This window comes from Rhagoletis pomonella, unplaced genomic scaffold (assembly GCF_013731165.1).
Source record: "Rhagoletis pomonella isolate Grant_MI unplaced genomic scaffold, Rhpom_1.0 Rhpom_scaffold_00009, whole genome shotgun sequence".
NCBI classification, from domain to species: Eukaryota; Metazoa; Arthropoda; class Insecta; order Diptera; family Tephritidae; genus Rhagoletis; species Rhagoletis pomonella.
Genome location: NW_023458563.1, coordinates 13,920,130 through 13,947,562, shown reverse-complemented (window position 1 = coordinate 13,947,562; position 27,433 = coordinate 13,920,130). Strand labels below are relative to the sequence as shown.

The 27,433-nt window shown below is 36.7% G+C and overlaps 2 protein-coding genes across 6 annotated transcripts in view; both read right to left on the bottom strand.

The window, feature by feature from the left end:
• The window catches only part of LOC118745584 (Wilms tumor protein 1-interacting protein homolog), a 277,158-nt gene that overhangs the window by 143,413 nt on the left and 106,312 nt on the right, over positions 1 to 27,433 (bottom strand). The window lies entirely within an intron of this gene.
• LOC118745585 (putative nuclease HARBI1) lies at positions 7,773 to 9,118 on the bottom strand. Its single transcript, XM_036479086.1, has 4 exons — positions 8,751 to 9,118; positions 8,246 to 8,687; positions 8,047 to 8,188; positions 7,773 to 7,983 (listed from the first exon to the last, which is right to left on the bottom strand). Exons 1-4 carry the CDS (start codon positions 8,873 to 8,875, stop codon positions 7,796 to 7,798), a joined length of 897 nt encoding a protein of 298 aa, XP_036334979.1. The 5' UTR covers positions 8,876 to 9,118; the 3' UTR covers positions 7,773 to 7,795.

The window sequence follows — 27,433 nt, the reverse complement described above, 5'->3', positions numbered from 1 at the left end:
GACACGTATGCTTCGTTGCTATACTTGCTTCTGTTATTTCACTATTACTACTGGTAGAGGGACACTTGATGCAATAATTTGCTTGCGCAATTAAGTATGCTGTGAACAACTACTGCATTCACAGTTGGAGATACCGTGGCTTGACTGACACCAAGTTCTTCAACGATGGAATGGAACCCCCCGATCGGCAGACCGGACCACTGAGATACCGCACACATACTTAGATTTTCTACACAGATTACAAGGCGCCTTGACGAATATCTTCATTCGTACTTTACAATCTGCCCGCGAACCACTTTTCATTCTCCCTTCAAAACTATATAAATCTTTAAAACCAAGAAAAAGTGTAGGTAAGCAGGGCCTTTTAGCATCCCTCACATGCGCAACAACTATCATCGTGCTGAGAATCGGACGGCATAGCCTTTCACTACCAAGATGAGTCTGCCTCTGACCTAACTCACATTTTTTTAAGTATATTAGGTCCATTCCTTATCTTTTCGGACTAAAATCTGAAAAGTGTCAAAATGCAAGAGCGTAAGCAAAGTGCGCTCACTAAAAGAGAATAACAGGAAAAAGTAAAGGAACGCAAAAACCCAAATTTTTAGTCCAAAGAATGGCAACAACAAAACTAACGTAAAATAAGAATAGAAATGTATGTACAAAACACATTCACACGAGCACAAGCACAATAAACACCTACTATATCAATTATTTTTTGCCTCCTTCCACTTTCAATTCACTTTTTTTACTTTTTAGATTATTCTCACTTTTTGTGTATTCTTTAATTTCCGTTAATTTAAATTCAGCTGATTATTTCGGACTGAAGAGAGTCACTCTCACTGAGTATTGCTCTCTCATTTTTGCTGTCATTTTCGATTTAAGGACAACGTTGCCAGCTTGACGTTTTAACGTCATTTGGACGTTTTTTGTATCCTGTTGACGTTTGGACGTTTTTTGTGTAAAAAATGACGTTTTTTAACTTCCCAGTAATTTTTCTTTGTTACTAAATCTTGCAAGAGGAACTGATTTTGAATTATTTTCTTAATAAATCTTTACAAATCTTTGTGTTTTGCTGCAGCTGCTTCAAAAGACTTTTTTTTTGATTCTTGGACTAAGGATCCCGTGTTCAAAGGCTGGTTGTGTAAACACTTGAGGTTACGAGGCTTGCTGTAATGTTTGCAATTGCACATTAAAAGCCGAATCAGGAAGAGCCGATCTATTGCAACACGCATGCTCGCAAATCATCAAAATAGCTGTGCAGCATAAAATGTCAGAAAAAAGTAGGCGACTTTTTTAAGACTACATTGAAAATGTAATGAACGCAAAAAAGACTGAAATATTGCTATGCTCCTTCCTAGCAGAACGTAATTTAGCATTTTCGACAACCGAAATGTCTACAAGAAACAAAACAGTAAAAATCAACGCCCCTTTAAACTTGCACATTATTGCCCGGAAATTTAATGGGCTATCAAACTGCAAACTCAAAAAATCTGAATAAAAAGTTGAAAATCTAGCTGAAAATTTGCAGATTTTTTATAATTTTTGCACAGTTTTTGTGGATTTATATTTTGTTTGTTAAAGAGCTTGGCTTTTATTGAAAAATAATATACATTAAATAAACGAAAGAGAAACAGCCAAAATCGATCAAAATGTTTATGACTTAATCAGCCGATCACAGGTGTATGTATAAAATTATTTTTATATTAACAATCTCAAACCAGTTTACAATGAATTTTAAATGTGCTCTGTCGAATTGACATTTTAATATACCTTACGTACATATATACCTTTGTACACAATAAAAGTTTAATAAGAACAATTGTGGAGTTCCACAACAAAACGCTACATTTCCATCATAAAAATTGTTTCAGATTGGTGCTTTTACGGCAATCGTGTGATCTTAGCTTTACGTTGTGGTGCGATCGAGTGATTTCAATACGACTCAATAAAGGTTTGGTTGCTTTATCTCGGGTTCTCTGTTAAAATATGGACACATACCAGTAAATGCAAGGAATTTGCATTAACATTTCGAGTTTTGGAAATGAAACGTTTTGGTGTGGAGCTCTACAATTTTTTCTACATTCATTTGAAAAAGACGTTTTTGGGTAGGAAATTACGTTTTTTCAGACCAAGAGTGACATTTTCTCATGACGAAGACCTGGCAACACTGGTTGAGGAACGCTTTTTGGACTAAACCAATGGTCGGCAAAGCTGACGCACGTGAGCAGTACGCTCATCACACGCATTCTTACGCTCTTCAAACCAGTCGTTGTTCAGACAGCAACGTAGCAACATAAGCGGAGCTACGTTGGTTATTTTCTTAGGCGACAGTGGTTGCTTACATATGTATGTAGGATTAAAAATTACCTTTGAAAAATACTTTATGATTTCAAATGCTTTTGGTGGAATGCAATGCCTCTTGTGTCACTTCAACCTTAAAGGAGAGCGGGGATATAATACCAAAAGACATTATAATAATTTCCATAAAGATTTTGACAAATTTCAAGGTGTAGAAAGGGATGATCTTTTCATAGAAAAAAAAAGGGTTTGTTCAAAAGTTGAATGAATGGATTTGTCAGGTACAAGAGGAAAATAAGAGTTTAGAAGAAGATAAGGATAGTAGAAGTGCGCAAAATGCTTTAAAAATGACGTTATCCAACTTCATTAGTTTGAATATTGTGAAAAAAGGAGGATCTTTTTCAGATGGCATATTTATGAAAAAAACTTTTTTGTAAGTTTTACAAGAACTTAATAGCCAATTAAAATGGTTTAATACAAGTATATAGAGAATTTAATTTCTCACATTTGTTCTACAGAAGGTTTTCTTAAAATAGCATTTTTTATTGTAAAAAAATTAGCAAAAACTGCGAAAAAATTTTACATTGTCACGGTTTTCGCCATTTTTTGGCAATTTCTGTTTAAAATAGATAGCATATTGAAATTCCAAATTTATAGAGAATTTTATTCTTCACGACTTTTATACCTACATTTTTTTTGTACGACGCTTAGATTACGGCCGGGAACGCGATAAACATAGCGATGTACGCGATGCGCCGTAAAACTCTTTTCCACACCTTCACCTGCTTTAATTAAAAAACACGTTTCCCGTGGATTAGGCCTACTGGGGAAACCACGTTAAAAATCGCGCCGAAAAACTCTAGCTTAGCGGTGGTGTCGAAATAGTTTTACGGCGCACCCCGTACATCGCTACGTTTATCGCGTTCCCGGCCGTGATGTAAGCGTCGTACAAAAAAAATGTTGAGAAGAATAAAATTCTCTACAACTTTGTATTTTCAATATGCTATGTATTTTCAACTGAAATTACCAAAAAATGGCGAAAACCGTGACAATGTAAAATTTTTTCGCAGTTTTTGCTTCTGACTACTTCGGACTTTTTCTGACTATTTCTGGGAGATAAGGAACACAATTATTATTTAAAGTAAAAAGGTAGAGTTTATGCATACCCATGTACTTTTATATGAGTAAAAAGATATGCTACTACTCGAAAAATGTAAGCTTCTGCTCGAAATTTGTATGAATACAGGCAGTATAATTTCCTTCATATTTTGGAATCTATAAGCACATGCTATTCTATATGAATACGACCCAATTTATTCAGAGGAAAGTATCGATTAAAAAAATACTTGGTATCGGAACAAAAGCATCGAGTATTACTTGTACTCGCTGGTATCGTTTCATCCCTAACCCTGCAAGAAGCCTGACCTATGATTATCGGTTAAATTAGTAGGAAAACTGACTAAAACTTTTCGTCAGTTTAGCGGTTAGTTTTGTATGGGCTTAGGGAAAAAAGTAGGGTTGCCAGATTCTTAAACGAAGAAGGGAGTACATTTTTATTTTCGATAGAAAAATAAGCAGTACAAATATAAAAAAGGAGTAGTAGTAAATATTTTCTTTTATTGAGAATGTGTATGCTACAATTTTACAATACTTATAACTATTGTACAATTTCCGGAACGGAGTGTTTATTCCAAAACAATTTTTTTTTAGTAAATTTGAGTTAAAGAAAAGTAAAAATAAAAATAAAGAAAATAATAATAATAACAAAAGAAAAGAAAAGACGACTGTGACAATAAAACTGTCGTGAGTCGGGAAAATAGATACGATGCTTGTATATTAAATTTTAGTGGAGAATACTGTTACACATTCGAACATATATCACTTTACGAGAATACATTTAATATAACTTCTCTATGCTTAAGACTGTCTGACAGATATTTGTTCAATTTGAAATCATTGGAGCCATATAAAATGCCTAGTACTTTTGACATATCCAAATCCTTCTCACCAAAGTAATGTACGCGTATGTTTTTATAAATAGGGCAAACGCCAATAAAATGGTATGTGTTTTCATTCAGTCAGTCTCAAGTTGCAAGTTGGACAAATATCAGAAGCAGTATTTTTGAAAGCCCTAGCATTAAGGTTTCAGAGACCCGGTCTGGCGCGGAAAATCAAACTCTTAGCGTAAGTAGGGAGGTTGCTGTTAAAATATTTTGCAGTGGCAAGATCAAGGTATGGATAGATATCATGCATTGTCGAATTTTGGGCCCTAGACAGATGCGATGCGAATTCTATTTGAGTAAGCTTTTCTAGCAGTATCGGTATATAAGCTTTAGTAGAAGCTGGAGAGAAGTCCGTGAGCAGAGTCACGCCTGCACTGCGGGAGACGCGTCGCCAGTTTTCAACCCAATAGCAGCCAGATTGCACAGTTTCTTCAGCGAGTATACGCGGAAATCTGTGAGCCGGCAGGCTGAGACACCGCAATATAAATAAAATGTGCGCCCGAAGGGTGTGTAAATATTGTGACATCAGGCCAGTTTCAAGATAGATCATGTAGTTGGGCGTATTAGCAGGCAACTATTGACAATATATTTAACTTAACTAGTATCGTACATTTAAATTTTAGTAAGAAAAGTAAGACTTTTGCATTTTTTGTCGATTTCTCGTGCGCGTTTGATACTATCCCACGCAATATGCTATTTTATAAATTAGCGTCGTACGGTCTTTCAAGCCATATGATTAATATTCTACGCCTGCTATATGGGGACACTATAAACCAAGTTTGGTTTAGGGATCAGCTGTCCGAATCATTCCCAGTTAATCAAGGCGTAATGCAGGGATGCTTAATGTGTTCTTACACGATATGTATTTGCATGTGTACATGCCACTTTTTACATAACGAAATGCCAACTTATGGTGTAGAGGCAAATAAAACTGGTTTCTGTACAAAGCAGATGCACGTACATACGAAATAGAAATGTTTCTATTTTCATCTGGCACACAGGTAGAATCATTTGAGTTTAGTTTATTTCGTTTTCAAAGAACGTATTTTTAAATAGTAAAATAAAGACTCTGAATTTGACAGGCATTCGCAATTACATATGTATTGAAGAAGTCACATTTACATATGCAAATACATATCGTGTAAGAACACCTTTATTAAGCCCGACACTGTTCGCACTGTACCTCAATGATTTTAATGACTACTTGAATGGTGGTGTTCATGTAGTCGGTATAAACATTAAAGTCTTAATGTATGCTGATGATCTAGTGTTGCTGGCTGACTCACCTACGGAACTACAAACGATGATCGATACTATGCGCAGTTACAGCACACAGTGGGGACTGAAAGTTAACCTGGCGAAATCAAAAGTTATGGTTTTCAGGCAAGGGAGCAGGTTACCTGCAGGGCAGAAGTGGTTTTATAGAGATGAAGTTATCGAAGTTGTCAATGATTTTAAGTATTTAGGAGTTCCTTTAAATTACAAACTCGCATACAACAAGCACTTGGAGTTGAAACTTCTTGACTCAAAGAAAGCTATTAACTCGACATTGTTAAAATATGTAAATAATCCTCGTATTTGTGTTTCGGAAAAACTTAAAATCTTTGACGCTGCCTCAAGGCCGATCATGTTCTACGGTGCATAAGTTTGGGGTGTAAATAGAAATTACTCCGTTGAGAAACTATTACGTTTTTTTTTTGTAAAAAAGCTGTTATTTTTACCTTAGCCTTTGCGAAAACCAGCTTGAAACTCGTTAATGATTCTGTTATGGTCGATGCAGACGTTGATGCGACTCAGCAACAACCCAGTAAAAATTGTATGCAGAGTGTCCAGCAGGGAGAGGCCTCTATAGTTGGAAGTAATAGAGGAATCGCCTTTCTTGAAAAGAGTAATAAGTACCGCCTTGCGGAAGGACGGAGAAATTTCTGCCTTAAGCAAAATAGAGTTATATAGTGACAAAACCTCTTCAAGAAAACATGGCGGTGCGTATTTGTAGAATTCGTAGCTGACGCGATCTAAACCAGGGGCTTTATTATTCTTGGTCGTAGCTCACGCATTTCAAATGGGGCATCTAGAAACGGATCAGTTATGTGGGGCATAGCCGAGTGAATACAGAGTTCACTATTGGAGTTGAACAAAAGATTACTGAAATGGCTATAAAAGTCCGACAGGGATAAGCCTGTAGTAACGCTAGACGGACATTTTTTCAACGAGTTAGCAAGCCGCCACCAATCACTAGTATTTCTAACTGTGTTAAGGAGGTCGATATTTTTATTCCAATTTTCCAGTTTTTTTTTTTTTTTTGTTGCAAAGCTTTAAGTAATCTGTACAACAAGAAACGTATTTAATTCTTAGTTCGTCGGTAGTGAATTTTCTAAAGAGATTAAGATATTTTAGAATTTTTGCACGCGCGTTTTGACATTGACAGTCAAACCAAGCACTTTTAGTAGCGAAAAACTGTTTCTTCGCGCCAACATTTGCCGCTGATTCTATCTTCTGCATGAACCACGATATTTTTACATCCATAGACGCCTTTAAAATGTTTTAATTTTTATAGTCATACCTAATAGAAGAACTAAGACGATAGCAGTAAGACTTCTGGTACTTTGGTTTCCAGATTAGCTTAGGCGGGAAGTTATTTTGTGTATGCAAGAGTTCAGTACACTGGCTATCAATTTCCAACACTAAGGGCATGTGATCAGAAGAAGCTTTACTTTCAATATTAAAACGTTTTATACAAGCTAGAAAGTCAAACGAACAGATCGCATAGTCAATCACTGAACTGCCTGTTGCACCAAAAAACGTGAATTCGCCCATAAAATCGCCAGAATTCCTGCCATTTAGAATTACTCTACCTATATCATCAACTAGACTAAGCAATTGTCTACCCTTGCGGTCCACAACAGTGTCTTTAGAGTTTCTACGCTCGTCAATACCCGGCAAGCCCATAAGAAGATGCTTATCTATTATTTGACAATCTCCTAAACGCGCATTAAGATCACCCACAATGCAAAACGAGGACGGGTTCAACGAGTCTATAAACTCCTGAAAAAGTTTGAATTCTTCGCTCCACTTTGTACCGTTTATATACTGCGGTATAAAATAAAAATCATCTTCACCGAGTCTGGCTAACAGAACAACATAACCGAATATAGTCAAAAACTTGAGTTCATAAACACCTTGAATAGAATTCCTGAAACCAACACCTCTATTGCGAGTGTCGAACAAGAATAGATAATCGACTACTGAGCGATTATCGATTATCGAACTATTGCGAGTGTCGAATGATCGCTCAGCAAGCGACTGTGAATGCTTTTTAATCGATCATCTTTCTACAGCCATTTTCTAGTCGTTGGAGAGTAAAGTTGATGAAAAAAGAACGAAAATGGATAAAAAGTAAGCAAATTTAAAGAAAATAAATAAAAATATACATAAATAAAAGTAATAAAATAATTATATTAAAATTAGTTAGTAACAAAAAGCAACTAGCGCGATTAGTGGAGTTGATGCAAAAAAACAGCGACTAACAAGCACCTAAAACGATTTTTGAGCACCCCAATAGTGCGTTCCACAATATTCCGTCCTTGAGAATGTTTACCGTTGAACATACATTCTGCTGATCCGGGCTCTGGGTTTCGGTATGGCGTAAGCATATAGGGTTGTAAGGCATACCCTCCATCACCTAAAATTGGAAATAGCTATGACACAACCATTCGAATGTCTACATAAATTAGCCATAGTATACCTAATAACATATTTCGCTCGCCACTACGATACTCTTCTTCTAATTGTTGCTTCAACGCAGACATATTAAAAACATTAGCATCATGCGTAGCTCCAGGGTACTTCGCGTTGATATAGCGGATTCGCATGGCGTTGTCGCAAACCTATAAATGAAGAAAGATTATAAACTCCATTGTTGCATTTCCTTTATAAATACTCACTATCATTGCATTCAAGCTGAAAAATCCCTTCCGATTGTAATACAAATGCTGATGCTCCTTTTTTGGGGAAACAATTTTGATGTGCGTACCTTCTATGCAGCCTATTACTCCGGGTATTCCGCTCCTCCCAAAGAAATAACACTTTGTTTCTCGTTTTTCCTCTTCACTGTTTTGCATTTTTATCCAATCTCTGCAGACGCATTCCTCCAAAGCATTGAATACTTCCGCCAAAATTATGGACACCGTAGATTGGCCAAGCCCAATACAACTTTCGTTCCCGACACTTAGCTGATACGACCCCTGAGCACAGAACCTCAAAGTCGCTGCCAACTTTAAAATATTTGGAACTGATGTTTTACTAACGCCAGCTTGCAGTTTGCTATCTAATAGTGTGAGCAAATGCGTAAATGCAGCCTTCGAAAGACGAAAATTTTTCAAAAATCTTAAAAAAATATAGATTGATTACGTTTGTATCAACTACGCACCGTTGAAACCGTATACATACATATTTTCCTCCAATTCCAGAGGATTAGACGAATCCCTCAACATCCTCCTCGTTCTTGCTAACTCTACTAATCTTTCACTTTCCTCGTCATCACTATCACTGAACCACACGTCGACACTATCCATTAGTGGTATTTTCTTTTTTAAATTGTTAAATTGAAAAGTTTTGGACAATTGTATTTTATTTTATTTGCCAAATATATCAAAAATGTAAACAAACACCGAAACAGCTGATTGCAATTCAGTAAGCCATTCACAATTGTACAATTGTTTATCGATTCAGTTCCGCAATACCAAAATAAAATATGATCGACTCAATAGAAAAATGTCTATTCTACTGCTAATCGACACTCGCAATAGGGGTGCAAATAAACAACCTCTACTGGCACGGCCAGCTTTGTGAACTTTCAGTGCATCTATCCAGTGTAGATTATAATTCTTAAAATGGTGAGAGAATTTAGATCTGGTTTCTGATATTATATGCGTTTCAAATAGAACGATAATGTCAAAAGTAAGGATATAGTTAAAAAATCCATGAAATAGCAGTTTAAAGCTTAAATTCGCTACATTGTATGATAATAAACGGCAAACATTAAAAGTATTAATTGACGATGTTGATTAAGGTGAGTAGAGGGCTGATACTGCAGTTAGTTTTTTTTTGGCGTTGCAACTAAATTTTTTATATGTTTCGGGAGATCTTCTACCGATTTGCCAAAGACTTCTATTAGAACAGCTTTTCCATCCCGGTTACCAAAGCGTAGTGCGCCTTCGGAGTCAAACTGCAAACGATGTTCGTTGATTATCAACTTGTTGTCGAAAACTTTAATTTTACACCCTTTTTTATAACTGGATAATGACCTCTCCAGAGACAGCATAGCCTTTTTCTGCTTTTGCATGGATGGACATAAATCCCTTTCAATGTAAATGGCCGATCCAGCCAAATTTCTGCTATGCTTGAAGATATCTGTAACATCATTTTCCCTCTCGAGTTCCGCGATAACATTCATTTTTCCATTCCTCTCTAAGATTTTCTTACTTTTAACAATTGCAGAATTTTTACCAAATTTATCTTTGAGCACCTTCGCAACCCCGAGAGAGACATCATTAGCAGCTGGTAACTCATGGAAGACAATTTTGTTTCTTGGATCTAGGTTCTCTAACCAACGTAATGTCGCCTTAGTTTCGTTAGCTTCGTGTCTCATTTTTTCTAGTTCCGACCGCAGCTGTAAATTTGGCCGTCGTAGGGCACCTAGCTCCGAAGACAGTGAGACAACTTCTGACTTAAGTTGGTTAAAGTCTTCTTTCGACGGCAGGTGTTTCAGTTTTTCATCGAGGTTAGAATTCATAGTGGCTCTAATAATCTCCAGAATATCATTTGAGGAAACGCTGGCGTTAATTAAAGCATTATGGTCTGGCGAAAGCTCACTGTTTCTCCTTTTGCTTGCGCTAGGTTGGGCATATGCAAAATCTTTTGTGGGTGCACGCTTTACCGGCATTGTGGCAACTCTAGCAGACAGAAAATAGCGAGTAGAGCACAAACAGACAACAGTGAATTTGATGTATATATGTTTGTAAGCCTTGCAATTAGCACACAATACCAAAATTCAGGCAAATTCACTGCAATTTACAAGATTATCCGAAAACAAAGATTCCCCACTTGTATGCGTCCAATCCTGGCCTCAGCGACAAAAGACAAATAGGCAGAGGCAGATCCACAAACAAAACACCAACAAACGACAGCAGACCAACAGCAGGGCAGCAGCGAAGCTCCAGATACAGGAAAACAGCTGCCAAACACAATAAACACACCCAAGTCCGAACGTCAGAGATGCAGGATACACTATTATATACGCACAACGATTCCAGGCCAACGCAGAGACCAAAAAATTTATTTTAAATGAAATACAACGAGAGCATAAAATTTTGACTGTTTAGTTTCCACCAGCACCAATATTATTTTCTATATAAAAAGGAGTACAATGTTTTTAATTTTTTGTGCAATTTATTGTTACAAATTACCAAAAAGTAAATATATGTATTTAAGGAAAACGAACTTTAGTCTTTATTTCCCGTTGATATGAAATTTAATTATGTTTTGTTTGCTATTAGAATATGTATAATTAAAGAAGTTAAGTAATTCACGGTTGAGTATGGCACGAAAGACCGAAAACCGAAAGGAAACGACTTTTGAGTAAAAGGTTCGCGCAAACGGAACTGTACAACTGAACTCACCGACTGCTTAAGGTGAACTACCCTTCTGCTCTGTGTGCGGACCAGTGCTGCCAGAAGTTTTTGGACGAACCGGCTAAATTGGCAAAAAAACGGCTAAAAACGGCTAAACTGTTTCAACTAAATTTCACATGTTTTATTTAAATAAATCGTAAGTAGAAAGACTAGTTCTTGGAGAGAAGTTGCAAAATCAAGCTGGAAAAAATTTTGCCAGCAAGAATTCGCAATTAGGAAAAACAAATGATTGTGGCACATGGTTGCATTTTTTGTCGACAATAATTTGAATAAACAGATTCGTCAAATTTAAAAATTTACAAGCTTGAGCGATTTCAAAATGAAAAATTTAAGTAAATACTTTTTTACTTAATTAATTTAGTTAATTCCAATGATTTGAAATGTACTCGGAATGCAATCTCAACCAGAGTCCATACAGGAAACGCGCCAGTTAGTACGGCAAAGAAATTTAAACGTATGTTAAAAAAATTTGGACTAGCAAGAAATATACATGTAGATCCTGTTTTTCGCCCCTCTGAAAGAATTTTAAAATTGTATACAAACTTCTGATGTTTGAAATGCAACCGTGGACACTACCTGCCAGGGAAACTTGCAAGTTCCTGCAAATTTGCGTTCGTGCAGAAATTTGCAAGTTTCTCTACGTGAGAGAGAATTTGGGAGCATTTTATTCATACTAACTGATATTTTGAGTGATAATTTTCGCTGGATTTTCGACGAACAAACGTATTGTCTTCCCAGAGAGTTCTGCTTTAAATAGAAATTTGTGCTCCTTTACTTTCATTTTGACGCATTTCAGTGTTGGTTCTTTTAATTCAAGTTGGCCTTCGGTTTTTGGAATTTAAATAGGTTCTCAGGAAAAAAATCTGAGTAGACAATACCTGTCACATTTATTGGCACTATATCCAAACACAAACGCGTGTTAAGCAAACAGTAAAACAATTTGTTATTTGTCAATGTTATTGTGGCTTTTTAGCATTTTATTTTTAATATTTTTACTGAGCTTTATACCACGATTGTTTATTAGGAAAAATTGAAAAAGCAACAAGGTCTAAGCGGTAGAAGTTATAGCAGCTATTTCGGAGATCACCACATCTCTTCATCAGACTTCTTTTTTCTAGACTTCAGCAGGGATAGAACCTGCGAATTCCATGTTCAAAGTCAGAAGCGTTAACTACTGAGCTATGTACATCCCGTAAACTCTTGTTGCTAATTCATTTTCCTTATTCAACCAACTACTATCAAGTGCGGCTGATTTGCCGCTATTTAAAATCGACAGCGTGGTTGTTGTTGTCAATTCTATACATCCATTTGCTTATTTTGCTTTTTTGTATAGTCTCAGGCAGGCTCTTCCTAAACTATGTATTTGTCAATGTTATTGTGGCTTTTTAGCATTTTATTTTTAGTATTTTTATTGAGCTTTGTACCACGATTGTTTATTAGGAAAAATTGAAAAAGCAACAAAGTCTAAGCGGTAGAAGTTATAGCAGCTATTTCGGAGATCACCACATCTCTTCATCAGACTTCTTTTTTCTAGACTTCAGCAGGGATAGCACCTGCGAATTCGATGTTCAAAGTCACAAGCGTTAACTACTGAGCTATGTACATCCCGTAAACTCTTGTTGCTAATTCTTTTTCCTTATTCTACCAACTACTATCAAGTGCGGCTGATTTGCCGCTATTTAAAATCGACAGCGTGGTTGTTGTTGTCAATTCTATACATCCACTTGCTTTTTTGTATAGTTTCAGGCAGGCTCTTCCTAAACTATGTATTTGTCAATGTTATTGTGGCTTATTAACATTTTATTTTTAATATTTTTATTGAGCTTTGTACCACGATTGTTTATTAGGAAAAATTGAAAAAGCAACAAAGTCTAAGCTGTAGAAGTTATAGCAGCTATTTCGGAGATCACCACATCTCTTCATCAGACTTCTTTTTTCTAGACTTCAGCAGGGATCGAACCTGCGAATTCGATTTTCAAAGTCAGAAGCGTTAACCACTGAGCTATGTACATCCCGTAAACTCTTGTTGCTAATTCATTTTCCTTATTCAACCAACTACTATCAAGTGCAGCTGATTTGCCGCTATTTAAACTCGACAGCGTGGTTGTTGTTGTCAATTCTATACATCCATTTGCTTGTTTCAATTTTTCCTAATAAGCAATCGTGGTACAAAGCTCAATCAAAATATTAAACACGAAATATTTATAGTTTGTCTAAAATTCGGAAACAATTGGGTCATCGTTGTCCCACCATTTCGAAAATGTAAATTCCTGTAAAAATTATATAATTAAGTTTAATACTTTATTAGTTTCGTAATAATCTGATACTTTACTTCAAGTGATAGGATTTTGAAACTTAGGGCCTGTGCCAATTGATAGCAAAGTACTCTGGACTGTAAATTTTTGACAACTATAAGGTGAATAAACATTGCCTATCCCACATGGCTAGCGCAAAATTTGACAGCAATAAACACACCTACTTGGCAGTTTTGTAGTATTTTTGTTGTAATATGCATGGCTGTCAGTTCTAGATGAATTAAAACCAGCAAAGACAAATCTTTTTTTTTATATAATTTGTGCATTTTAATTGCTCAACTTCTTCTGCATCAGACCACAGTCAAAAATTTCCAGCAGTAAAAAGTTACGAATTGGCACAGCAGAAATGTAAAACTTTCTCACCATAGTAAAAAGATGTTTCACCATAGAACTTTACTACTTATTGGGACAGGTTAAAGAGAAATTACTTCAAGTTTGAGAAAAAAAGAGTTAAAATGTCCCACCCGTTTTCATTAATCAGGTAAAAACAAACACAGGTATCTTACACCATGTTCGGACTGACAACGAGAACACTTTGAAAACTAGTTTTGGGAAAGTGGACTGAAAGCTGTTCGCACCGGCTGTTAGTGTTTTCGTTGATATTTCTTTCATCCTTTGTTTACAGCTTTGCTACGAAAAAAGAAAATCAAAATCTTTGTATTTCATTTTCTTATCATTGGCATATTAAAGATGAGAATATATGACTTCCACTTCGATAATTAATCGAAAAAAACTAGAGCAGGCACCGATTGGAACGAGTGGAACGTGAATTTTCAGCAGTTTTCACCGAAAACTGATTTTCGTTTGATGGATTTTACATGTACGAAAACACAAGTTTTAGGTCGAAAACCAGTTATAGCAACGAAAACATGTTTTCGATGTCGGTCCGAACATGGTATAAGATATCTTTTCAAAGCAACAATAAATGTTAAAAATAAATAACTAAATCCACAAAGGAATGCCAGACTCTTCCTGAATGTATGGCCGTTTTTTTAATCTAAGCCTTAGAATTGATTTAATATTTCTCTGATTTTTACACTCGAGCGCCCTGCACCTACCTGGCTACGACCATGCTTACACTTTTTGCTACCACACTCAACTTTGCTTACTAAGTTGTAATAGCCACAATATGAATGGCAAAGTACAGGGACCTATAAAGGACCCTTTTATTAAAAAAAAACCTGTGCGACAATTATTATTCTACACCATGTATATGATAAAAATTGAATAGCTGTAAAAATAAATACAAAAAAAAAGTACAAAACTAAAAGAGGAGTACATTTCCAGATATTTTTGGAGTACAAGGAGTACATTGCAATAAAAAGGAGTACGTTTACGTTTGATCAAACTTCCACATGGCGGCCAGAAAATCAAGAAAAAAATTTACTTTTATTAAAATTACCTTCAGCAGCTCTCTCTTAAGGCATAGTTCCCCAGTACGTTTTGTCAACGAAAAATTTTATCAGAAAAATTGCTGAAGACGTACCCTTTTCACAACCATTTTCGGTACTTTCGTGGAGCTAATCCGCGTTTCATCCACTTTTATTCCCGTTTTCGGATTAATTTTCGGATTTTTTGCTGGCTGGGCTGTTGTCGTGACAAGCGCAGCAGCTTCGCGCACGTGTATATGTTACTTATTCTTTGAACTTCACAATCACACTGTGAAAGAGCGAATTAACACGATTTTAGAGGCAGTTGAGAACGAACTTATAAAAGTTTGAAAACTTGTGACTTTTTTTGTTTGCAACTTGCCGAAAGTACCGACGTAGTGGGACTTAATGTTCTTCTCGTGTTAGTGAGGTACCCATTCGGAATGCAAATTGAAGAAGAGCTTTTGATGAGCGAAGTACTTGAGACTTGTAAGAAATTATAGTACCTTATATACCTTTCTTTAGTATTAGGTAACAATACTTACCCTGCAAAAAATGGGACTGATCCGCGATGACTCCGGGAGCAATCGCAAAGGAGCATGCGACTAATACCACTTTTGATCTCTTTATATGGAATGAACGGATCGCTTTTGTTCGAGCATGTCCTATGAAGAGACTAATTGTTCACCTTTATACCCGAACGGGTATAAAAAGCGACTAGTCACTTTTAAAAAATAAAAATAAAAATAAAAATTTGCGCCAGCTGAGATTCGAACCGGGGTGCTCAGATTTGTTAGGCGAATACTCCCTCTGTGTGCCAACGCCGCACATGAAATTTCATTGACTAAGTGCGTACATATCATTAAATCGTTAATAGTACCCGTTAGAGATGAGTTGGGGACTAATTGATCTCCAATTATACCCATACGGGATGAGCCGAGACTAATTGATCTCCATTAGTACCCGTATGAGACTAGTTGCGACTAATTAATGCCCAATTGTACCCGATTGAGAGTAATCTCGGAATACTCTCTTTAGAGATTAGTCGCACAATTTTTTGCAGGGCATAAATACCAACATGCATACATATGTGTGTTCATATGTATGTATATTAATGGTACTACATACATATGTACCCACATTCCTCTGTACCCTGCAAAAAATGGGACTAATCCGGGATGACTCCGGGAGCAATCGCAAAGGAGCATGCGACTAATACCACTTTTGATCTCTTTATATGGAATGAACGGATCGCTTTTGTTCGAGCATGTCCTATGAAGAGACTAATTGTTCACCTTTATACCCAAACGGGTATAAAAAGCGACTAGTCACTTTTAAAAAATAAAAATAAAAATTTGAGCCAGCTGAGATTCGAACCGGGGTGCTCAGTTTTGTTAGGCGAATACTCTCTCTGTGTGCCAACGCCGCACATGAAATTTCATTGACTAAGTGCGTACATATCATTAAATCGTTAATAGTACCCGTTAGAGATGAGTTGGGGACTAATTGATCTCCAATTATACCCAAAAGGGATGAGTCTAGACTAATTTACCTCCATTAGTACCCGTATGAGAATAGTTGGGCCTAATTAAAGCCCAATTGTACCCGATTGAGAGTAATCTCGGAATACTCTCTTTAGAGATTAGTCGCACAATTTTTTGCAGGGTATACTTAAGTCCTAGTGTAGTAAAATGAATTCAACCGTACTTATGTATATACCTGACGCTTTGTTGCATACATACAAATGTTCTCTCTATATAACAGTGCTGTTAACAACATACATAACTGAGTTTACATTCAAGCAAACCACATAAGCTCTATTACATATTCATAATGAACGGAATTTATATGACATTGACATTAATTTTCTACATCCTCGGGCCCCGGAAAGGAAGAAGCTACCGCCAGTGGAACTAGTAATTGAATTGGGCACTTTAAGACTTTCCTGTCAGGAAGTAGAATTTCACACGCTCTAACTCGTCCATCTCGTCCTTGATAGGTTTTTTGAACCACTGCCAATTTCCAAAGCAATCTAGGTTTTTTGTCGTCTATAACCAAGACAACGTCACCAGATTTGACACTGCGAATTGGATTACGTTTATTGTAATGAATACTTCGCAGCTGATTCAAATATTCCTTATGCCAACGCCTTTTGAATCGCTTTATCATGGCTTGACGCCCTCCCCATAACTTTGCGGAAGTGGAACCATCAGTTTTAAAGTCTGTTTGAAGTGAAGAAGGTTTAAAATTTATTAAAAAATGAGACGGAGTTAAAGGCTCCAAGTCGTTATGGTCATTTGTAATATAAGTCAGAGGTCTTGCGTTAACCACACTTTCCACTTCCGCCAATAACGTGTTGAGATCCTCTACCGTTAACGTCGCCTTTCCGATTACTGCTTTCAAAGTCTTTCACGCTTCTTACTAGACGCTCCCAAAAACCGCCCCACCATACTGCTCTTTCTGGTATAAACTTCCATGTAATATTTTGGTGAGCTGCTGATTGCTGGACTTCGCTAGATTTCAAAAGCTAGATTTCAAAAACTCGTGTTTTTGTAATGCATGTAATGATTTGGACGTTGCGGTCCGGCATAAATGGTTGCATTTAGGTTCTTTCTCGCCTTCCGTATCTGACGATAACATTAAAGATTATGTTTTTAAGCAAACTGGTTTAGATAAAAATTTGTTATCCTGCTTCAAACAGGTTAAGAAAAATGTCCCAGTATCAACTATTAAGAGAGTTAATTTTAAGTTGGGAGTTCCGGAATCCTCGTACGCGAAGTTGCTGACCTCAGAAATTTGGCCTACAAATGTCTCGGTCAAGCCTTTTCAGTTTTTTCTAAAGGATCAACAACAGCCACCTCGGACATAGTAACGACCTTGAACCCTCCTAGCCGTGGTCTCAAGGTGTACTTTCAAAACTTATCCGGCATGCGAACCAAGGCAGATATTGTGCATTCTTTTAGTGCGCAAATGGATTACGACATCTTTGTTTTTGTTGAGACGTGGTTGAATGCAAGTTTTTTCGACAGTGAGTTCTTCGACTCGAATCTTTTCAATGTATTTCGTAAAGACAGAGATGCTGCAAAAACGGGTTGCCTTCGTGATGGTGGGGCTCTAATTGCTGTCAAGCGTCAACTCCGTGCATTCCTGTTTCCACTCAATAATGATGACTCTCTGCTCGATCAAATTTGTGTTTGTATAAGTTGTCACTCCGCGCAAGATTCCATTTACCTACTCGCTTCGTATATACCGCCTGATAGTTCATTTGAGTTGTACAAAGCTCATGCTGACAACGTGGCATCTCTAGTTTTAAATAACCTAAATGATAATCATTTATGTGTGCTAGGTGATTTCAACTTATGCAAGATAAATTGGTCTGCTAGTATTTCTAATTATAGTCTTACACCAACTAACGTGTCTGCAAGTCATGTATTATATTTTATTGATAATATTCTTAGTCTTAATTTATGTCAAGTTAATAATTTCGTTAATTCTCTGAATAGAATTTTGGATCTCATATTTGTAAGTGATAACCTAAGCTACAAAGTTAGTGAATGTTTGAATCCAGTACCTCCTAATGATAAGCATAATTTACCTTTAGTTGTAAAACTCGATTTTTACTGTTTTGCTTCAGTACCTTCTGATGACATATTATCTTTTAATTAAGCATTATGCGATTTTTCTAGCTTTAATGAATTACTACTCGATATTAATTGGGATAATTTATTTGCAGATCTTGATACATTTAGCAGTTTCACTACTTTTAAATCCATTTTGTGTAAACTCTGCTTGGATAATATTCCGGTTAGAAAGAAAAAACCCTATAGATTACCCTGCTATTCTAAGGATTTAAAAAAGCTTAAAAATCTTAAAAACAATTATTTTAAGAAGTTTAAATCTACGAAGAACCATTCGTTTTTCGTTAAATATAAACGAGCTATGAAAAATGTCAACTACTTAAATAAATCTCTTTATAATAACTACATTTGTAGCATGGAGTTGAACATTAAATCGAATCCTAAGACTTTCTGGAATTACATGAAATCCAAAAGGAGCTGCGCTAGTGTTCCCACCGGCGTATTTTTGGATAATAATTATGCGCAAACCTCAAGTGAAGCGGCAAATTTATTTGCTGAGTTTTTTAAATCCAATTTTGTTGATGAAGACCATGATCAGCCATGCGACTTTTCCTCTAATCTAGACTACTCTTTGGACCTCGGGGCTCTATGCCTTTCATCTGAGGATATTAGTAACGCTTTGGTTAAATTGAAATCTTCCTCCCAAACTGATGTCGATGGTCTTTCAGCAGTTCTAATAAAAAATTGTCCTGCTTTGGTCTATCCTCGGAAAGTAATTTTTAACAAATCTTTATCGTCGGGGAGTTTCATTGACGCATGGAAGCTCACTTCCATAACGCCCATCTTTAAGAATGGTAATAAAAATGACGTAAGGAATTATAGGCCCATTTCTAAGCTCTCGACTATCTCAAAAATATTTGAACACGCAATCAATGCAAAGTTGAGCTTTGCGGTTAAATCTTTAATTTTCCCGAATCAGCATGGGGTTGTCGCCGATAGATCTACAGTATCGAATCTAGCTGTTTTCAGTGAATACTGCATACCTCCTCTGGAGTCCCACAAGGAAGAGTCTTAGGACCACTCCTATTGGTACTTTTTATTAATGATATCACAAGCTGCTTTTCATTTGCCAAATGTTTGTTTATGCTGATGATTTAAAGATTTTCGCAGCGATTAAGACCCCAGAAGATGCCATTATGCTTCAAACTGATATTGATAGGCTTTACTTGTGGTGTCAGAAATCACGGCTCTCAAATGACTTACTCGAAAATATCCAACATTATACCTGCTAAGTACAATATATCGACTTGTTACCTTCAGTGTGTTAGTGAGATTAAGGACCTTGGTGTCATTTTTGATAATAAATTCTCTTTTATTAACCACATAAATTATATCACTTCCAAATCCTTCTCCATGTTGGGTTTCGTAAGACGGAATGCCTCTAAGTTCTCTGATCCCTATACAATCAAGTTACTCTATGTATCGTTTGTTAGGTCACACTTAGAATATACTGCTTTTGTTTGGAGACCAAGTAGCCTGCAAGCTATCAATAGAATAGAACGTGTACACAAAATTTTTCTTAAGTTTGCACTTCGGTCTTTGAACTTTGTGGATCCCATGCCATCCTATTCTGTTCGTCTCATGCTTATAAGTCTCAAGTCCTTAGAAATTCGTAGGTCTATACTGTGCCTGTCCTTTACTCGTAATATCATAACTGGAGTCATTGATTGTCCTTACTTGTTGGAAAGGATTCGATTTAATGTTCCCCAGCTATCTCTTCGGAACTTCTACCCTTTTTATGTGGATAACTATAAAACTAAGTACGCCAGTAATGCCCCCATTACTCGCGCTTTACGTGAATTGAATTCCTTTAATAGTAATGCTGATCTGGATTTTTCACTTTCACGGATTGCTTTTTTGAATCTTTTGAACTCTATATTATAGTTTTTTAATGAAATATATTTTAAATGTATATTAATAGTCTGTACTAAGTTACTTTTGTAAATAGTCTGTAAGGATTGAAATTCATAGACTTAAATAAATAAATAAATAAATAAATTCAATGTTCGCTCGCTTAAATGTCTTGGAATTGTCCGACATTATGGTAGTCGGTACACCACACCTCGCTATGAACCTCCGTAACGCATCTATGTAACTTTTCGTCGTTAAATCGGCAACGAGTTCTAAATGCACCGCGCGAATTGCGGAGCAAGTTAGCAGCATAATGTAAACTTTTCGCTCATGGTTGTCTTCTGTCTTCATGTACATCGGTCCAGCGAAATCGACGCCCGTTGTTTCGAATGGCCGCTGTGTAGCTACTCTCTCGGCTGGTAAAATTGTCCAAGGTTCGGATGCGCTTTACCCATGTAACCGCTTGCAGATCACACAGTGTCGTAAAGTTGATTTAATTAGCTGCCTTGCTTGTATTATGTAACACTTTTTGGTGTGCTTCCCACACCAGAAGTTTACTGAAATAAGATTGCTTGGGCAATATAATAGGATTTTAATTACCATACTCATTTTTCGGCAGCCTGCTGCTGAGCCTTAAGATACCATCGACCAGAACAGCGACATTAATTTTGAATCGTGTGGTATAGTGCATTGCTTTACCAACGCAGCAACTTCTCGCTCGTAGTGACTTCGCTGTACGCATTTAACCCAATACGACTTCGCTTTACGTAACTCATTCGCTGATAATTCGCTGATTTCGTTTATTTCTCTGTTTATAATTTTCGGTAGTTGTCTTTTTTGCGCTGCGCAAGTTTTTAAGTTATTTGCAAACCTGAATACAAACGCTGTTACTCGTAATAACGCTTAATTTGACTGAAACGTTCCATATTTATTACAGGTTGTAGATCGTCTTCATAAACGTTAACGGTATTTGTTAGAAGATTTGTAGATTTTCCAATAACAAATGCTTCTGGCCAAGTTGATTCATCTTTTGCTAACCAGCTCGGGCCGAATTTCCACAGTGAAGGCAAAAGCCTTTACACCTCTTGTCAGAAGATCTGCTGGATTGAGTTTGCCACGGCAATGCCTCCAATCGTAAATGTTAGTCAGCTTATTTATTTCACAAAGCCTTGCCTTAATATAAGGCTTTAATTGCTTTCCTTGCCCGTTTATCCAATTAAGTGTAATTGCAGAGTCAGTCCACAAAACAACTCTGCCTCTTTCGAAATCAAGTGCAGCGAGTAAAAGTTCCTTTAATCGCGTAGCTGTTAATGCCGCTGTTAACTCCAGTTTTGGCAATGTGAGTTCGCTTTGGGCTTTACCTTTTTGCATTGGGCTCACTCTATTTTTGGAACATATTATGTTCGTTGTTATTGTTTCGTTTCGTGCTATATGCCGTATGTATGCCACTGCCCCGTAGGCTTTCGGGCAAGCGTCAGCAAATATATGCACTTCATTTGTTGAGTCGTGGCCAAGTGAAAGCGCTGGCTTATTTTAAATTCTCTGAGTGCTGTTAGTTCATCCTGCCAACATTGAAAAGCGCTCAATGTATCACCACTCAACGTGTTGTCCCAATCTATATTAGATTTCCAAATTTCTTGTAAAATTAATTTAACTTTTACCGTATATGGTCCAAGAATTCCTAAGGGGTCGTATATTTTTGACATCGCTTTCATGACGTTTCGTTTCGTTGGCCTTAAACTTTTTACATATTCACTGCAGCTTTCTAAGTCAACGCTGATTTCGTCGTTCGCCGTGCACCAACTAACGCCAAGCACCTTTTGCGCTCGGTTCTTTACGCTTTCACTACTTTTGAAAAGTTCGTATAGTTGATCGTCATTCGTATTCCATTTTCGTAGGTTAATATTGGCCACTGACATTATATCGTTAGCATGTGTAAACATTGTCTTGCCTTCATCTAAGCTACCTACGCTCAAAAGCAAATCGTCCACGTAAAATGACTGCTGTAATTTGTCACAAATTCGTCCATAACGCGGCTTGCTCGAAGCCAAATGTTTTCGCAAAGTTGATGCCAGTAAAAAGGGACTTGATGTTACACCAAATGTCACTCGTGTCAGCCGATACTCGACCACTGGGGAGAATTCGTCACTTGAGACAGGAATGTCGTGATACCATAAACATCTATGTGAGTCGCGGTCCTCTTCTGCGATTGCAATTTGAAGAAATTCTTTCTCTATATCAGCTGTTCTCGCTATTTTATTTGACCGAAACTTTAGTAAGGTTCGCAAAATATTCGCTACACGATTATCGCTGGTTAAGTGTTCGTTAAATGACAGAAAGCCAGGCTCACTGGACGATGCGTCGAACACTATTCGAGTTTTTGATGTGGTTTTGTCAGCGCGATAAACGGGTTTATGTGGCATATAATAATTTCTGCAATGCCATTCCTAAGCAACTCCTTAATACCGAGATCATATTCGGTTACCTTATCGCGACTGTGAATAGATTTGTTGGTCAAGTTGCGCAATCTTCTTTCTGCAATTATTTTGTTATTAGTGAATTTATCGCTAATATTTTTCCACGGTAATTTTACAGTGTAGTGATGGTTTACCAATCTTATTTCGGACAATGTATTTTCAATTAAACTTATTTCCTGCGATTCAAAAATATTTATGGCAATTGATTCTAAATCCCAAAATATTTGGATATTAAATGTGTTTTCGTACGCTTCTGACCGACTTGTTACATGATGGCATCCGAAAAACGTTTAATCGGCGACTAAACTGTCATCAGTTACCTTAAATTCACCAGTATTAAGCTTCCAGCAGTAATCCTGACCAAATAAACATTAATACCGTCAATGAATTTTTCTGCACCAATTATAACGTCAGCTAATTCTTGTCTTACATTCATTTCAAGCTTTGCAACCGCGGTGCAGGTAGTATATTTGCTCTAATAGTCTGGGACTTGTCGCTGTATTGGCTTCGTAATGACAATTCTACTATATTTAATTCGGCTGCTCTCTTCGCTTTATTTTCTTCGCCAAAACCTACAATTTTCATTTTTTCAATTCCACCCGGCACCAACTGAAGTACTGTTGATAGTTTCTCTGTATGTGCGCTGACTGCCATTATCCATGATTACTCTTGACATTACGCTCTCGCTATTATTGGATTCGCTAATTATTGCATTGGCTGCTTGCAGAAAAATCTTTGACTCGCTGATTCCAACAGTGTTTAGTGTAGTTGCATTAGCTGCATTTGCTGAAAAGGCTTCTTTGTTGTCGCTTTGGTACTTTGGCACGTCGCTGCGCCGCTTCAAAGTTTGTTGCTGACGTTCACACATCGACGTTAAGTGCCGACCTCGACAATTGTCGCATTTCACCCATTGCGCTTTACAGAATTTGGAGTTGTGGTTTTTGCTCGAACATCGAAAGCAGCGACCTTCTCGTCGTAAGATTTGTTTCTTTTGGTCAATACTCAAATCGCTGTTGCAGTTTTTTGTTGCATGAGAGTGCTTTTTACAGAAAAGGCAATGCGTTTGGGTGTAAGCACCTGCTAACAGACTAGTTTCTGTACCCGCGCTTCGTTCTCCACGCACTCGCGTGTCAGATCTCCTATCACTTTCCGACAACTGGGATTTTTCCAACGCTTCTATTTCGAACTTAATAAACTTTAGGAGATTATTTAATTGTTTTCCTTCAGTTCCGCTATTCTTAATATTTTCAGCGGCTGAATCAATGCTGGAGTTGAGTAAATCGCTGTTAGTCGAATTTCTGGGCGCCATTCGGTAAAATTGTACACGCATCGTTGTTGGTATAGCCTTAAGCAGAATAGACTTACCCATAATTTCGTATTGTGTTGACGCAATTCGGAATGCTCTGAGAGATCTCATTGTCGAGGTCACCTCATTGTACAGTTTTCTAAGGCCATACATGTCTGTCATCGACTGTACTGGTTTCACGTTCATCAGCTTCTGTAGAAATTTTTCTATTATTTTATCGTTGTTGCCATATTCATCCTGCAGAAGAGAAATGGCTTCGTTGTAGCACTTTTCTGATGGTGTAAATCCGGAAATAGGAGCGGCCGCTTTTCCAATTAATGACTCGCAAAGAAAATTGAACTTTGCCGCTGCAGACAGCCGGTTATTCTCGTGGACCGCTTGCTTAAATTGCTCCCAGTAAGGCAACCAATTCTCAAAATTACCATCGAACTTATTTAGTTCAAACGCTTTTAATTTAACACCACTGTAGCCGCTAACTTAACCTGCAGATTCCGTCCTTGTTATGCTGTGAGTTTGTTCTGCCACAGAATTTTCAGGTAAATCGCTAGTCCCTTTGAAGTGAGTGCGAATAAGGTATTCCAATTGAGCAATTGCCGTTACCGCTTTATCGTCGTACTCCAGCACGGTCTCACATTCTTTGCTGACTTTAAAGTCGAGCGCGCGTTTTTTAATCTCTAATTAAAACATCTAATTCACTTTCCGCACCAGCTAGTTCGCTTATTTCAATGGTTTTAAACGCTTTTATATATTCGCTAGCGCTATTGGACAATTTTGTCACTTGCGCCCGACAAGTAGACCTGTATACCGCTTCCATGTTTTAATTATTAATTTTAAAATGTTAAGTTTCAAGGACTGTTTAATCGCTATTTAAATCAAGTACTATCTTCGCCCGTTAGTGAATAATCCGATTTTAACTAATTACACGACTGTACTCTCGGGTTTCGGCACCATGTAAAAAATTATAGTTGATAATAAAGATCTCGAGTTGTTACAGATTCGGCGGAAGATTCCAATCTACCTTACTTTATTATTAGGTAACAATACTTATATTTAAGTCCTAGTGTAGTAAATAAAATGAATTCAACCGTACTTATGTATATACCTGATGCTTGGTTACATACATACACATGTTCTCTCTATATAACAGTGCTGTTAACAACATACATAACTGAGTTTACATTCAAGAAAACCACATAAGCTCTATTACATATTCATAATGAACGGAATTTATATAACATTGACATTAATTTTCTACAAGACTTACACCACTAGTGCCGAAATTTTTAAAGCTATCGACAAATTTGTACAGAAAAATGGTTTGAAATGGAGCAAGTGTGTGGATATTTGCAGTGGTTGGAAAAACGAAAGGAACGATGTTTAGGATGAAGCAAGAGGCAGAACACGCCACGATAAGGCACGACTAGGAAGATGCCGCCACTAGATTTAAAACCCGTATTGGATGACGCTGCGAAGATAACAGAGGCCAGCGATATTAAAATACATCTTTGGTTTTTTTCTAGGACGTCGAGACTTTTTTATTGGTGACATGTATATTTTAGAATTTCTAGCAATTTGCATGAAAACCCCATAAGTAATCAAAGTAAATCAGAAAAACGTATGCAACTCCGAGGTTAACGCCAAGAAAATTGATAACAGCCGGTTTCACCAGCAATTTATATGGAAAATTATTTTTTTATTTTATGTCAATTTCCATATAAAATTCCAAAAATTAAAATAATTTTTCACTTAAATTGCTTTCGTGAAATTGGCTGTAAAAGTTATTTTCTTAGCTTTAACGCGCATTACCAGCGCTAACTTGGAAGGTTACAGAAAACCGTTGTCGAATATTTTCCCAACATTGACTCTGAGGATGTCTACAGCTGGATAACAAACCCGTTTTCATGTCACCCGAAAAGTTAACCTACTGGGATGACAAATTAAGCTTTTGAAAAACTTCTGGACATCAGTGACGACAGCACTTTGAATATTAAATACTACGAAGGGAGCCAAGATAGTGCAAGTGTACGCAGAAAACAAGTTGGCAAGATTGCATTAAAAATACTAGTGACTTTTACTTTTACATTTCTATGTGAGACTGCATTTTCAACAAACGCTTACATAAACAAATAATTTTTAAGCAAAAAACAAAACCAACTTCAATTCTCATATACAAATTTAAGATTATCGGTTACCTCTTCATGATCCAATGATCGGATTTAAACCAAATTACAATGGGACCGCCTGTGAGGTAACACCTTTCCTCTAAAAAAAAAGAATTATAGTAATCGGTTAACGTGGTCCAAAGTTATGCGGTAACATACATAAAAAAATAAATATTAAAAAAAAATATTCCGACGAATTGATGTGAAGTCAGCGTCAAATGATTTCAGGGTAAAATCGTCAAAGCTCCCAATAAACTTAAAGGAAATAATGAAATCATCAAAACAATTTCAGCCCTCACATTAAAGCTAAAGGAGCATAAAGTTTGCATTGTGTTTTCTTGTTTTGGTAGACATTTGAAGAGTAAGGGTGACGGGAAATTTTTTAGCACAACAAGGGCGCCGCGGGGAATAAAGTTTGGGAACCCCTGCCTTGCAGTATGTTCACTAGTTCATACATGTCATCTAATTGGTGATGTACAAGTGAATTTATCGATGAAACTATTGGGATAATGTCTCGATAATTACTGATTTTTCTGACCACTATTCTAATTGCTAAATAATTGAAAAATTAGGGAGTAGATGGCAGCGAAATATTAAAAAATACATGAAACTAAATTTAAAAATACCTATAATTGATTTCGTTATTTTTTTTATTTGTACAAATATATTGCCGAATATTAATTTAATTTCGCAAGTTTTTTCAGAGCTACTGAGCTCAGACAATTGTCTAATTTTTGATCGGGGTCTGGATTTTTGTCACTAAAAACAAATTCCTTAGCGCCATTTAGTCATTCTGCCTCCATTCTTAGTTTCTGCAGGAGTTCTCCGTAGGCGTTGCGTTGTATTTCAGCACTGGACTCACCTCGTCCACAGTCGACCTTAGCGAATTCTGCAAGATTATTGTATGTCTCCGCACTGGCCTCAAATTTTTTCTTCTCTATCCACATACAGCTAAAAAAAAGTTTTTTGTTAATATTTTTATTTACAAATTACATACACAGATTTTTATTAATTCTTTCTTTTAAATTCACCGACTTTTTCTATATTTTACACCACAGCTAACAATGAAGTAAAATTTTCTTTGATGTATGAGTGTGATTGTAGAATCGATACCTGCCATTTTTCGCAGGGAAGCATACGAAAAGATAAGTTAATAATTTTGTTAGAGGACATGGCACTGTCCACTCATGATAAAAAGTCTTATCTCAGTAACCGCTTTACCAATCTCTACCAAACTCGATAGACACATTGCTTTCGGTAAAAATTTAAAATCCAAAAATCTAAGATTTAAAATATATAAAATATGCATAATACCGGGGTT